Here is a 15,560-nt window from a genome sequence, read left to right as displayed (position 1 = left end):
GCTATTGTTGGGACTGAATCTTAACAGGGTAGCCTATATTATGTGCCTTCAGCATTTTGGTAAATTTGGATTATTTAGATATGTCTTTTAAATACAATAGCATTAGCAAGAATGTACAATTAAAGAAATTTTAATGTGACACATTGTATAAGAGTGGGCACTGATTTAGATGCTCTTTATATTTACAAAGAAGGCAGAGAAATGGGCTAATATTATTAGCTAAATGGTGGCTCCATTCGTATTAGGCACAGATGGATGGATCTCTCTCTCTTTCACACACCTTTCTGATTTTCAAGCATATAAATACTAAATAAATTATAATCAATTCTCATAACAATGGTCTTTTCTGGAATTAATTTCAAACAGTGAGAGAACTAAAACAACAATTTAATTACTCTTTAAAGGGGGAAACTATACTCGGAAAACGAGTAAGTCTTTTTCATACATAAGAGGCACTCAACACACACTGAATGACATCAATCAGAGAAGCCGTGTAATCATGAACCCAAATTATAGGCACCTTAAAGAGGCTGTTATCTCCTAGTTGGGATGACATTCAAAGCTAATTACTTGGCAGCTTGCTTTCAGCTGGTTCTTCTATGTGTAGCACAGAAACAAACAAAATGTGAACCCACAGTGATAAAAATACAGAAATAAAAACAATGGGATGGTGAGAAATGGAAAAGTTCCCTCCCTCCCTCCCTCCCCTCCCCTCCCCTCCAAAAGGAAAAGTGAAGGCTATAGAAGAAAACTTGCAAAATAAATGTTAGAAACATATTTACTTTGAGGGATCCAACTCTACTAGCAACTCCTTTGCTTTCATCCGGCCGTCTAATTTGCTACAATGGGGGAAGATGGGTAAAAAGACAGAAGAATAAAGAAAAAGTGAACTTAAAAAAATTTCCACACAATCAATTAGCAGTACATGCAAGACATTAATTTGACTCTCTGAGACATCTCTAGAGGACAAGGACACAGACTCTAGTTTCTGGAATAAGTGATGCTTTAACAAGTCATCTTAAACTTGTTTTTGTTGAGATTTTTTTTCTTCATATTACCAATTTTGCACCAAAACTTTGCATGCTGAATTCACTATCTTCTTCTTCTTCAAGGATAAATATCACTTTGTATTTTGTGATTGTCCGGATTTGGTTCATAGAGAAAGTAAGGTCCTAACACACTGATGGAAGAAAATCCTGTATATTTCACTCCAGTTAATGTTTTAATTTTGTGGTATAAACTGAAGTTAGAAGGTGTCAACCATATGATCAGAAACACAGATGTGCTGTAAATGGAACTATCCATCCTGACAAGTATCATTGCTGATACTTGACAGAATAAAATACAGCTGCCCATGACTCAGAAGTAGAGGTTTTAGCCGCTGCCATTAAGATTCCCAATTAAACAATTGTGCTGCCCAACCAGAAAATTTTAATGCCAGACCAACATTAGATTTACTGTAGTACATATATTTTAACTCCATTCCCTACACCTCCTCCTGCCTTGTTCTTTTCCCTTAATTATAGCAATCCTTTTCTAGATTATGTAGAGGATGGAAGAAACAAATCTGCTGCTTCAATCTTTCACATTGCTATTAATATGTAAACACAATTTTCAAATGCCAGATGAACTATGACCCGAAAAAATCCATTTACAGTAAAAGTTTCATCCAGAACTGTTGAATCAACTAAAGAACTCTTTCTTTCTGAACTGAAATTAAAACTAAGCTAAATCATTTGAGGAGAGGCAAGAGGAAAGAGGAGAGAGAGTTGGATACCACAGCGGGTACAGAGTTTTTTACCTCTTAGTGGCTGGTCTGAATCTAGCCTGGGTTGGCAGTTGTTGCCACTTGATGGCTGTCCCATGTAAAATAGATTGTTGTATCCACTACAAACTGGACTGAGACATATCACAAATGGCATTAGCTGGCATCCCTTTTAATAATCTCAGAAGAGAAGCCAAAGACTTAATAAGCCATGGAAACTCAATTCCCTGCTCTGTATTTGAGGTGACATTTCCAGGTCAGGGCTCAGGCACAATGGCAGGAGTGCTGATGATGTGTAAACATGGGGGCTGGTCTACACTGAAAAGTTACACTGGCATAGCTACATCTCTTAGAGGTGTGAAAAATCCACACCCGAGAGATGTAGTTAATCTGACCTAACTCCAGTGTAAACAACAATAGGATGATGGAAGAATTCTTCTATTGACCTAGTCCCATTTCTCTGAATTTTGCCTTCAAGAAATCTGAACTCTGGAGTCTTGCAATTTCTAATTGAAAGGCACCTTCATAAACTGAATCAGTAGGGCAAGGTCCATCAGCATAGACAACAAACAGATTACAAATAAAGAAAAGAAAATCCTTTGGAATTTTAATATTCTTAAATTGCATTTTAAAATTTTTGATGAGATTGTTTTGGAATTCTTGCATCATTGTCCTCAAGGTTTTATCTGTAGGAACAACAGACAATGTGGGAAAATCAACATTTATTCTGTTAAATCTGTCTGAAAGATTTCAAGATTCTTCTGAAAGGCACACATTTTTTCAAACAAATTCCCTACACTGCTTGCACTGCCTTGGAGCTACATGTTGAGGGGCTTCAAGTGACCAGTAATATCGCAGAGAAAAGCTACCTGTGACATAGAGGGGACATCATGAATACTGTTGGTCTTGTGGTTTGAAAGAAATTCTATTATTTCTCTTTGAAGTGCACAAAACCTTTCTAACATACATACCCTAATTAACCAGTGAACATCATTGTGCTGCAACATGTCACTGTCTTTGGCTGAAATGTCTTGAAAGAAAGCTTTAAAAAAAGACAATGTTGCAAGCTAGAAGTTGAGCGTATGTTGTTTACTAATCTCATCACAGTACCCACTGATTTTTCCAAGTCCCCAGACAATTTACCACACAGTGTCCTAGTGAATGATGCAGTGAAGTGTATTTAATGAAGGGTGTATCACTGCCAAATGTGAAGCAATGCCCTTCTCTTTCCCTGTGATGGAGGGACTTCTGTCTGTAACAAGCAAGTTTACGTTTTATCAAAAAAAGCCTTTTGCCTTTGCAAAAATGATCGCTCCAGTGGTGTAGGTTTCTAATAGGTAGGTTTCTAAATTCTTCCTTGAAAATTTCACCATCATAAAATCTAACAAACAGTGATACCTTGGCAGGGCCGGCTCCAGGTTTTCTGCAGCCCCAAGTGGGGGAAAAAAAAAAGCTGTGGCAGAGCGATCGTCCGCTCCACTCTTCTGCAGCAATTTGGTGGTAGGTCCTTTGTTCCGAGAGGGAGTGAGGGACCTGCCGCTGAATTGCTGCTGAAGACCCGGACGTGTCACCCCAATAGCGACCGGAATGCCATCCCGTGGTATTGGCCGCCCGAAGCACCTGCTTCTTTAGCTGGTGCCTGGAGCCGGTCCTGTACCTTGGCAATGTCACTTAAATCACTTGATTCATCCACTGCAAGAGACATTTGGCATTTTTAAGATTGGAAAGCATTGCTGACAGACAATCCTCTTTAATTACCTCCAATTTTCGCACTGAATCAGACAGGGGAATTTGCTTTACACGGTTCACAATATCATCTTTGTTTTTATCTCCAGAAAAAAGCTCCTCCAGCATGTCCAATGTGCACTTCTTCAGAAGCTTGGCATCCAGGAAAGGCTTTTTCTTTTTAGTTAGTACCCATATTATCCAAAGAGAAGCAGCTGTTGCTTTTTCCTGTACAGTTGCTGATGTTGTGAGAATGACATTTGAAGCGTGATTCGAAGACTTCAGATTTTCAATTTTGTCACATCTTGCAACACTGTCAGGAGGATAGGCTGTGTTGAAGTTACTGTGCTTTGATTCAAAGTGGCATCTCATGTTGATGACCTCACAGACAGATACAGTGGTTTGGCATATTAAACACAAAGGTTTTGCATTTAAACGAGGTGGCATATTAAAAAGAAAATCCTCTGTCCAGCTTGGGTTAAAAGCTCAGTTTTTGCTGTTGACTTTGTGACATTTACTCCCACTCATATTCATTTTTTGCTCCATTTCCATCACTAATGAAAAAATGGGTGGTGTCCTAGCTCAATCATAGACGATGCTATTGCGAGAACTTAGACCCAGTAAGTTACTTACTAAGGAAGTAAAGTGACCGAAGAAAAAAACTGCAAAGCCCTTTAAAATGGAAGTGGTTTAAAGTGAAATCCATTCAGAAACTGAGGCCAGCCTCTAGGTGGGAGGCTGTCTGTGAAACACTGGATCCCCTCTATAAAGGGTACACTGTAATATGGCAATAGGTAGCTTGTATGAAAAAAGAGATTTTATCCAATATAGAAGTGTAAAGCCTGGGGTTGCCTCTATATGTTTCTTTTCTATGCAACTTGTATATGTTTGCTCTCTCTTACTATTTAATCTTTGAATCTGTGTTTTTCTATTAAATAAACCTTTTGTTTATTTTTACTCCAAGCAGGCCTCTGCCATGCTACAATATGGAGTGTGTGTGTCAAAGGCAGCTGATAACTAGTGGGGTGGTTTCACACTGTCAGGGCGATGAACCAAACGGGAAAAGTCCAAGTGTCTGCTAGTTAAGATCTCACGAAGTAGATTTAGGGAGACTTGGAACTGGAAGAACTGTTGGTATTACCCTGCAAGGAATGGGCTGGTGAAAACTAGAGTGAGACCATGTGCTTGTGGGCAGGTTATTGATATCAGGGATCTGAACCAAAGATGTACAGCACTAAGTCATCAGAAGGTTTACAGGCAGGCAGTGACAGAATCCAGTGTATGATTTCCAAAATGTCACAGTAAGTTGATTTAGGTTGACCTAACTTTGTAATATAGACCAGTCCTGGTTTACTGTACATCATACACTTACTTCTAAACATATGTCTATGACTACAGCTCTCAGGTTTAAAGGGCCCAGACCTGTAACATGTGCACTGGGTTATGCACATGCATCCCCAAACCAGTGCCCTGTTCCAAGGCCTCTTACAAAATACTGGCTAATTCACAAACAGTTTAGACATCCTGTTAGATACAGACAAAGTACCCAAAGAAAGCTCTTTGCAATAGTGAACACACAAAGATTTTAGCCATTTTTTATGGCCAGTGCAGGCAGTCTTAGAGAATAAGAGCATGGCAATCAAGAAGCAGGTGATACTGTAATACTTGACTTCCATAGGCTTTGGATGAGCTGCTCAGAAAGTATTTGTCAAAGTTCCACAGTATAGGTACAGGACAAATTGAAAGTGAGCTAAGAAATGAGCACTAATAATGGGTCAGAAACACGGGAGAAACTGTCAGGCTTTTGAAACTGGCAAGAAGTCATTTTAGTTAGCAGCGTAAATGCATAATGCCTGTTAATACATTCATCTTGGGGGATTCTGATTGCCAACATCTAGACAATATAAGGAAAATTATTCAAATAAGCTCTCATCTCCCGCATCCTTGCTTGACTGAGAAACAATGGCAAATAGTGGTAGAGGAACTGAAATGCACAGACACTGAGAATATGGTTTGTACTTACAATTCTCTTTGAAAAGCAATACCTCATACCAATAAGTATTTTTTTAGTACATTAGTATATTATGGCAAATCCATTCCTTTTTTAATTAAAAGCTAAAAATATTTCATTAATTGCTATAACTTTTCCGTTCACCCATAATAAAAGCAAACTTGTTCCTGAAAAAGCTTTTATTTATACAAGATATAGACCACATAAACACCCATTAGGTGGTGCTTCCTAAATAAATGGTAAGGGTTTTCAAGTAAAGGTGATTGAAAATTCCCATAACAAACATACACACATATACCCATGATAGTGTGGCCTGGCATAAAGTTTTATTGTCATGAGTTTGGAATTGCTGTATTACAAGTGGTTTACAATTTACAAGTTTTGTAAATTAACCCAACTAAGTCCCAATAAAGCACTGTATCACAGCATCATGTATTTTCTTCTTCATGCCATCTATGTTTTTAAACTGTTTTAGAGCTATTTTAAAAGTTGGTAATATTTTTCTTATCACTCTGCATGTGGCCTCAGGCTTTACTAGTAAATGAGTCCAACACTATAATAGGTCTTCTTGGGGAAAAAAGGAATAACTAACATATTTTAGTAACTTCTAAAAACTTACCTAAAATAGACTCTTTAAAAATAAATAATCAGTATTTTAATTTTAAGGTGAGCTATTTTACAACCTACCAGGGCTAGAAAAAAGTGCTGCATTATTCCATTGGAAATGGGGAGGCATGTGCATAAAAATCAAAACATTTCTTCATTTCATGATAGTCCATGACATATGGGGCCTTAAACTTTTCATCAGTCCATATCTGAACGTTTTTCATCATATACTCAAACCACTGTAAATTTTAGGGAAAATGATTTGGAAAGACAAAAACTTTTGTAGTAAGATTTTTAATTTTTTAAAAGAGTGTCTTTTTGAAGAAATTTGGAAAAAAGAAGATGTTATGGTGGAGTGCAGTGCAGTGCAGTCAAAGCAATTAAAAGTACAAGATAATGCAATTTATCATGTGAATATTACCACCAGATATATCTCCTGTTAATATGTAGAATGGAAAACAGAATATAAATATGTCCCTATAAATCATATTATGTAAACGCATTAGTAGTTTACACCTGTTGTGCACTAAACTGTTTTCTTACATATATCTATTGACTCCTCTAGATCAATCAAGCTTAACTATCACAGTCAAATTCATCAAAGTGAAAAGCTCTAATTAGACCAGGGAAAAGTTAACTCACATGGCTGACAGCTTTCTACACCAATCCTTCATTTACATTTTCAAAGCCTGTTCCTCTGCTGCTGTTAGTAATATTTAGTTCGCTCATTTTAAAAAAAATATTGTTTTCACTATTTAATAATTTTTGTAGGTGCTTCCTGAAAGTTTTGTTAATTCAAAACTGTTTTCATTTTAGAAGTTCAAAATTGGCATTTACAGTATGTAGTCAAAAATGTTAAGAAATAAATGAGTTATAAAAGAATAAAAAAGTCACACACTATGTCACTGTTGCTAACAATTTAAGGGCCTGATTTTTTTTTACACCAGCCTTAGTGGAAATGAAAATCAGACCCTCATTGTACACAGTGTAGTTAATCAGACCTATTTGTTTTATGCAGAAATCCGAAGAAGATATAAACAATAAGTAGCAGAACTACATGAGCATTTTTGAAAACATGATATAAAGCCTGATCAGAACAGAACAGAAGACTGAAATGAAATGAAACAGTCTCATTGACTTCAAGGAATATTGGAGTTGACCCAAACTTTACTATGGAACAGGATGATACCATACAATTCAGGCAGTTTTGTGGCACAGTCACATCTTAATATGGCTAGAGTATTTGGATATTTACTTACCATTCTAATTAAGGCTACAAGTTTGTCATGGAGGTCATGGAAGTCACAGATTCCGTGACTTTCCAGGACGTCTGTGATTTCTGCATTGGCAGGTATGGCTGGCCGGGGGCTGCCTGAGCAGTTCAGGCAGCCCCTGGGCTAGCCGCACTGGCTGCTGCTGGGGCAGTGTCAGGCCAACACGCCCTCCCCTCCACCAGCGGCAGCAGGAGTTTGGGTGTGGGAGGGAGCTCAGGGCTGGGGGCTTGGACACAGGAGGGGATGACGACTCTGGGCAGAGCTTACTTTGGGGGACTCCCTGGAAGCAACAACATTTCTCAACTCCTAGGCAGAGGCGCAGCCAGGGGGCTCTGCATGCTGCCTCTGCCTGCAGGCACAGGCCCTGCAGCTCCCATTGGCTGCGGTTCCTGGCCAATGGGAACTGTGGAGCCGGTGTTTGGAGTGGAAGCAGCGTGCAGAGCTGTCTGGCCATGCTTCTGCTTAGAAGCTGAGGGAGGGGGATGTTGCTGCTTCCGGTGAGGTGTGGAGCCAGGTAGAGAGCCTGCCAGCCCCACCAACCGCCCCCTACCACCAGTGGGGGTCCTGGGCCACGTGCCGCCACAGCTGCCCGCCCCCAGCACCCACGGTGCCCTCCTGGCTGCTCCCCCAAGCACCTGCGGCATCCCTGGGCCTCCCTTCCCCAAAGATTTAATCAGGGGTATATAGTACAAGTCATGAACAGGTCATGGGCAGTGAATTTTTGTTTACTGCCCATGAGCTGTCCATGACTTTTACTAAAAATACCAATGACTAAAATGTAGTTTTAATTATAATTAAAGGAAATTGAGCATCCAAATCCCTTAAGTAGCTCTGAAAATCTCAGCCACAGAGTTTAGAGATTCTCTGAGTGAGACACTGAATTTGGTTTCATCCATTATGTTGTTGATAGCAATAGTTAAATTAACATATTATACTGAAACCTCAGATCCCTGCTTCTTTGAAAATACGATTTGGTAATGAGACAACAGTTTGGTTAGGATATTTGAGAAAGCTGGCAAGCCATAATATACCATTACCCGAGTCTTTCAACTTGAATGCAACCAATTTGTATGCAGTATATAAGATGCGGATGGACTCCTTTGATGAGACTATCAGTGGACTACATGAAGCAGATGATAAATTGAAATGAATAACATTACTGTAATTCATGGTACTCCCTCTACCATTTTACTCCATCTGTAAATGCAATATCTGAATGATGCAAATTCAAACTGAGTATACAAATGGCTGATGAATCTATTGACTTATATAAAATACATTAAGGGAATTAGCTAAGTCTTGTGATTTGGATAACTGAATCAGACATGATTTGAGATCATCTTATGGAGAACCAAGCTCACAGAACAATACATGACAGAATTTTGTAAACAGAATGGTTTAACTCTCAAAAGAGCAGTTACAAGGACATGATTGTACTAGTTAGCATGGGCGGATCTAGATTTATTTCCGTTGTGCCTGCAGAAATGAGCATTTACACTGTTGTCTCACCTTACAGTTAACAGTCATTTCAATCAAAAGATGATGCTTTAGCATAAGAACAAAATTAGAACTCTACCACTGCACATGACAATTGTACCTTTTATCATTGTAGACTATCTACACAGATACAAGATAAATGTGGAATGAGGAACGTTAAATGTATGTCCTGTAAAAAAGTGGATGCTATGCTACAGTTTGCAGAAGGAAAGCAAATAATGAAAAAAATGGACAGAAATTCTAAATTAATGCAACATCAGGCAAAAAAGGGAGTAGGAGAGATAATAAGGCCAATTCATAGTCAGAGTAGTGTGTTTATTTGGTTAACTTGGAAGTAAGAGAGACCATCACTGTTAATGGACAAAGGAGGTTGTGGCTCCCTGTCACATGGAGGCCTGACCCCAGTGGTAGTTACAGCAGCAAGGAATAACTTAACCTCCACCACAGGTCCATAGGATGAGATGCAGTGGAGTTCCACTCCAACATTCCCCCTCCTGCCTACCCCTTGCCTCTGGTGTCTCCCTGATGCAGAAATGCCACTGCCCGCTTTCTGCTACCGAAGTTTCTCTGTGCAAATGGGATTCTCAACCAGACAACTTTGGATTTTTAAAGGCCATTTTACACAACTCAGTGAAATTGCCCTATAATCTGTAGAGCAGGGGTAGTCAACAGACAGACCATGACTCCAAATCTGAACTGCCAGACACTTCTGAACAAACCCCAAAATCTTTTTATTTATTTATCATAATTCTTGCTGTTATTTTTTAAATTATTTTCTCTGGAGTCTGGACCTTGACCAAGAAATCTGGACCTTGACAAAAAATAATTGACTACCTCTACACATTATTGAAGGGTACAGTAAACCCTTTATTACGCTGGAAAAAATTTTTTAATTCACACATACTCTGGTAGGCACATGGGGTGAATCAAATAGTAAATTCCAGAAATCTGTTCAATAGATTTGTCCAGGAATATGATTCTTTATTCAAACACCTCTGGGAAAATAAAAGATATTGTCATAATATTACATTAGTGATAAAGTCAAACCAGAACCCTAAAGACTGCAACATGTTCCATATGCCCTCATAGAAGCTGTGAACCAGGAACTGGATAAAATGCTTGATGACAGAATTAGTAGGAAGCACACAAGGGAACAGAATGAATGTCAAATATATTGATTGTGCCCTAAAAGAGACTGAAGAACAGAGGTGTTGAATTGGGGAGAAATGCAGGATCATGTGCCCCCCTAGACTGCTTGTTCACATGATGTGGCTGAGCCCCCTCCCTGTGAGGTAGCTGAGCCTGTGAGTTTTAAGTTGCACAGGGCAGGGAGAGGCAGAGGCAGGAAGAACAGCTGGAAGTTGCAGAGAGGACTTTTGCTTTAACTCTGCAGGAAGAGGCAGGAGGAACAGCTGGGAGCTGTAGGGAGTGGCCACTGCTTTCCGAGAGGGGGAAGTTTGTCTGGGAGGGCATGACTCGAGCTGTTTTTGGGGTTGTGTCCCCCCTCAGCCCTCTCCCCCACACACTATCAGCAAGGCATGGGTCATCTCTGTTGAAGAGATTAGACTTTATGTAACTCTACCATAATTAAATAAAGCTGTGGTTAGAGAACATTACCTTATATCCACAACTTACAATATTTTTCATGTTTTGGAGAGGACCCATCAACTCCCAGCAGAGAAAGAAATGAAAAGGAGAAGGTGGGGTTGGATAGGACATACACTACGCAAACAGCCAACTAACATCACCAGACAGGCACTGCGGTGGAACCCCCAAGGCAAGCGGAAAAGAGGCCATCCAAGAAATACCTGGCAACGCGACCTTCAGGCTGATAGCAAAAAAATGGGCTATACCTGGAACCAGCCAGAGCGAATGGCACAGGATAGAGGACTCTGGAGATCTGTGGTTGGCGGCCCATACCCCGATTGGGGTGACGGGCATGAGTGAGCAAGTGAGTGAGTGAAGGCTCAAGCATTTTCACTAAATTTGCCATTAAGAAATGTTTCTGGCAAGTAGTGGTATCACCAAAATCCAGGAATTTGACAGCCTTTATTACTCACCATGATATTAGAATCTGTAAAGTTCCTTTTCTACTTTCCAATGTTTCTGAGGCTTATCACACTCTCCCTACAGTATATTCAATATTCTACTTTATAATTAAAGCTTTAAGTTAATATTTTTTCTGACATTCATTCTACAGTTTCCTATGGTCAGTTCCATCCCATTGTTATTTGTTATACTACCTATCACTCTAAACAATATCTGTCTTTCCATTTTGAATCACTGAACTGAGATTACTAAATCATAAATGGGAACAAGTAGATATCATAGTTAAAAGAATATTTCACAAACAAAATATAGTGAAAAATCTCAGACATAATTAAGAAAAGCTTTTCCCATAGAGAGTTCGTTCTAAATGAAAGAGGAAGCTATAAAGTGAAAAGGAAAAAAAAAAAGAAAAATTATAAGAAAATAGTACAGAAGGAATATAAATTTTAAAAAACTCAACCCAACATTGTCAACTCGACAGCCACTAATGACTTGGATAAAAAAAGAGTAACTTACACCTTCGATTCTCCTCATCCTTAAAGATTTCTGTTTCTTAATGTTTAAAAATCTTGTGAAACATTTTACTATTTATAATATATATTGCAATAGCACCTAGGAGCTTCTGTTAGGGATTGAAGCCCCATTGTGGCAGGCACTGTACGCATAACAAAAAGACAATCCATGCACCAAAGAGCTTAAAATCTCAAAAATCATCTATTCCTGCTACTGTTCTTAAATATCTATTTTCCACACGAATTTGCTAAGTAGAAATAAAAGGAGAAAAAATAATTATTTTTTCTGTCCTGCAAAGTTAATTCCTGTAGCCACATGAGCTTAATGTACTGCCATTCAAAATTCAGGTTTTGATAATATTTTTAATAAAAATTTTGGCTAACGATGTAAAAAATATTTGTGAAAAACAAAAATAATTGAAAAAATCAAGTTTTTCACAAAAATGTCATTAAAAAAGGCTATTAACCTACAAAAATTGAGCTGGGTTCTGGGAAACTCAGTTGCCCTTTATTAGGAAAGAAAGGGTACTAAATTTGGATCTCCCGGGTGGCACAATTTTTAATAGACTAAGAACTATTAATGTCCCAATTAGTGCCTGAAATAGAGAAATTCTTGTCACAGAATATTCTAAATGGATCGAAAACAGGTAAATAAGCCTTTATTTTTTCTTCCAAACAAACAGACTTGTGTATTGTTGAAGTGCACCATTGAGTAAATGGGACTTATCTTATTCAAACCAGGGGTTTCAGAAACAGCTACTATGAGGGGATAATCTTCATTTTTGACGTTTAAAAAAATTAAAATAAAATTACCAGTACATACATTTGGTTTACTACCATCTCACCCCAAACAACTAACACTATAACAAAAATAATTTCAGACAGTTAGGAGCACATTTTCAGTGTGTATACAAGGTGCTTTAGCCATCTCATTTACATTAACATTAATGTAATACGCTAAATACATATTTATGACCATATTTATCCTGTGTACCTGTGAAAAGATAATGCCCTCGTGGTTATACATTTTTGGAATTACATCCATATTAATACATGGCTGACATAACAGTATCAGAGATATGTCATGGTTTGTTTGGTTTTGGTCAAGTTTGGAGGAACAAAATGTAGATGAACTCAAATAACTATTTTCTTAGAAAATGTCTTCTAGGATCAGTCATATAAAACTGGTTTGACTGACAGCTAGTGTTCAGAACAGGTCAATTCTCTATAGCTCTAGCACACAACTACTGTGGGGACCAAGTATGGGAGCAGTGTTTAACAGAAAGTGGCAACTCTTTAGATGTAGTCATATCACTTCACACAGATAATGTCAAAGGCTATGTCTTCACCACCCGCCGTATCGGCGGCTAGCAATCGATTGCTCGGGGATCGATATATCGCGTCTCATCTAGACGCGATATATCGATCCCCGAATGCGCTTATATTGATTCCGGAACTTCACCAACCCGAACGGAGTTGCGGAGTCGACATGAGGAGCCGTGGACATCGATCCCGCGCCATGAGGACGGTGAGTAATTCGATCTTAGATACTTCGACTTCAACTACGTTATTCATGTAGCTGAAATTGCATATCTGAGATCGATTTTCCGCCGTAGTGTAGACCAGCCCAAACAGTCACTGCTTGCCTGCAATATGAAGAGCTGGAGAAATGTTACCCACATGTTAAGTGGATGAAAAATTGGTGAGTTTTTGTTACTGAAGTGGGGAAAAACCAGATGGGAACTAGAAGAGTGAGAAAATTTCTATGTAGGAGCTATATTTAATTGAGTGGAGAACTTTATTCAGAAATCAAATGATCATTTATAAGTAAGGCAGACTAGAGAACCTTAAACTGAGCATAAGCTTTCATGGGCTAAAACCCACTTCATTGGAGGCATGCAGTGGAAAATACAGTAGGAAGCTATATATACACAGAGAACATGAAAATGGGTGTTGCCATACCAACTATAAGGAGAGTAATCAATTAAGCTGAGCTATTATCAGGAGAAAAGAAACTTTTGTAGTGATAATCAGGATGGCCCATTTCCAATAGTTGACAAGAAGGTGTGAGTAACAATAGGAGAAAAATTAGCACAGGGAAATAGTTTTTACTTTTTGTAATGACCCATCCACTCCCAGTTTTTATTCAAGCCTAATTTAATGGCGTCCAGTTTGCAAATTAATTCCAATTCTGCAGTTTCTCACTGGAGTCTGTTTTTGAAGATTTTTTGTTGAAGTATTGAGTCTTTGAGGTCTGTACTCAAGTGACCAGGGAGGCTGAAGTATTCTCTGACTGGTTTTTGAATGTTATAATTCTTGACCTCTGATTTGCATCCATTTATTCTTCTATTCTCTATGCAAGACAGTTTTTGCCTTTGTAACAAAGCCTTTAATTTTAAAAATTACAGATAATTATTTTTGGCTCAGAGTGTCTTGTCAGTAAAACTGATTTTCTACATATCAAATTCCATTTGTAAAAATAGATTGTGTTTTGAAAAACCCAATTGCCAATCTGTCTGTATGGTGAGCTTGAATCTCTGAGTATTCAATGACTGACTCCAGGAAGGGCAGACGTTAGCTTGCAAAGTGCAGTAGGAAGGAAGTGGGGAACAGAGAAAATTGCATTCTTTTATTGTATCTCAGCACAGAGGAACCACACCAGTACAGGAGGAGCGCGCGCGCGCACACACACACACACAAAATTATATAATACAGCAGAACATTTGCTCTCCTCCCTTCTTACAACCAATAACTAATGGAAAGAAATTTGATAGGAGAATGTAATTTCTCTTATAGCAAAAGAGAAAACATTCAGTGATACAGTAAATTCCTTCTCAAAACCTATCAAGGGAGGAGGAGAATGGTATATCTCGAGATAAATCATGAAAGCACTGGAAATATTTGGGTGATGCAGTCTTTCTTCTTTAGATGGGCAAAAAGATGTTATGGCTATGCCCTGGTTTAGATGAACCATGGAGTTGACCTTTAGCTGAAAAGTATGGTATGATTCTGAGCCCTAACTTACTGAAGTGGAGAGAGTTCTCAAGCTTGTTTGATTGACTTACGAAGAACAAAATTTTGATAGAAAAGAGTCAGACTGAAAATTTCCAAATTGATTTGAATGATAGTCTGTGAGGGTATTCAGCAGTAGGTTGAAGTCTACAAGTCTTCCATTTCCCGTTGTCAGGTTTCTTAGTTGCTCAATGACCACGAAGAAGCTAGAGCTGCCTAGATGTACACTGAGAGGTATAGGGTTTATATAAACTCTGAATCCTGCAACCGCCACTGTTTAAACATTCCAACAAATTATTCTAATAACACCACATCCATTTCCAGGTTCAGCTTTTCTTTTAGTTAGTTCAGGATAGCCAGTGTGACTATCATGAATTTGGTTGTTTCTGCTGTCACACTAGACTGAGAATGTTTTTTTATTTTCATATACATATTAAAGTAGACCAATTGTTTCACTCCAAAGGGTAGATTTCACCTTGTCTGAGAGGTACTTTTAATAGGCATGCCACAAGATTGAAGTAAGAAGGATCCTCATTCATGTGCGATTGGCTCTTGGATCATAAAGCTAGCCCCATCTTGACAGACTGGCATTTGTAGCCAGGTTAACCATTGATAGGATTCTGAGACATTCTTTCAATAGACTCTTGTTGCAGTGCCATTCTGATCAGGAGCAAGCAGATAGCTGAAACAATTTATTGAAGTCCTTTCACTCTGATTTTCACTGCAGGAAAGAAAGCCCTGCAATGGCCCCAAGTGGAAGCAGACCCAGAAGACTACTGCTATACTTGCCAGAGAGCCTAGAATTTGTACGTAATCCTACATCCAGACCAGTGATAAGTGAAGCAGTGCATGTGTTTGATATTGTTGCTTTTCCTCATCTGTAGTGCATCAGGTAGATGCTATCTGCTACTTTGCTGAATTGGTCTTCTACGTACATGAGCTTCTGCAGTGGAACCAATGACAAATTAGCCATATAACTCTAGAAATATGCCCACCTGGGAAAAGTCTTCCTTTATCTGAATTTCAGTTTTGGCTCTCTCAAACAAAAATCTGCTGCTAGGACAGTCATCACTTTTGAGAATGTTCTGGGTGCTATATGCACACCAAAT

General features: G+C 38.7%; 1 protein-coding gene across 28 annotated transcripts in view; it reads right to left on the bottom strand.

The window, feature by feature from the left end:
- The window catches only part of GPHN (gephyrin), a 648,985-nt gene that overhangs the window by 177,869 nt on the left and 455,556 nt on the right, over positions 1-15,560 (bottom strand). For 18 of the 28 annotated variants that reach the window (XM_075065351.1, XM_075065350.1, XM_075065357.1 and 15 more), the window contains one exon: positions 783-839. The exons of the other annotated variants lie outside the window; for them this stretch is intronic. In XM_075065351.1, the coding sequence (XP_074921452.1) occupies positions 783-839 (57 nt within the window). The remainder of the gene's footprint in view (positions 1-782; positions 840-15,560) is intronic. 28 annotated transcript variants of the gene reach the window in all.

This window comes from Chelonoidis abingdonii, chromosome 4, assembly GCF_003597395.2.
Source record: "Chelonoidis abingdonii isolate Lonesome George chromosome 4, CheloAbing_2.0, whole genome shotgun sequence".
Taxonomy (NCBI): domain Eukaryota; kingdom Metazoa; phylum Chordata; order Testudines; family Testudinidae; genus Chelonoidis; species Chelonoidis abingdonii.
The sequence above is the reverse complement of the archived record's forward strand: the minus strand, read 5'-3'. Positions and strand labels throughout refer to the sequence as shown.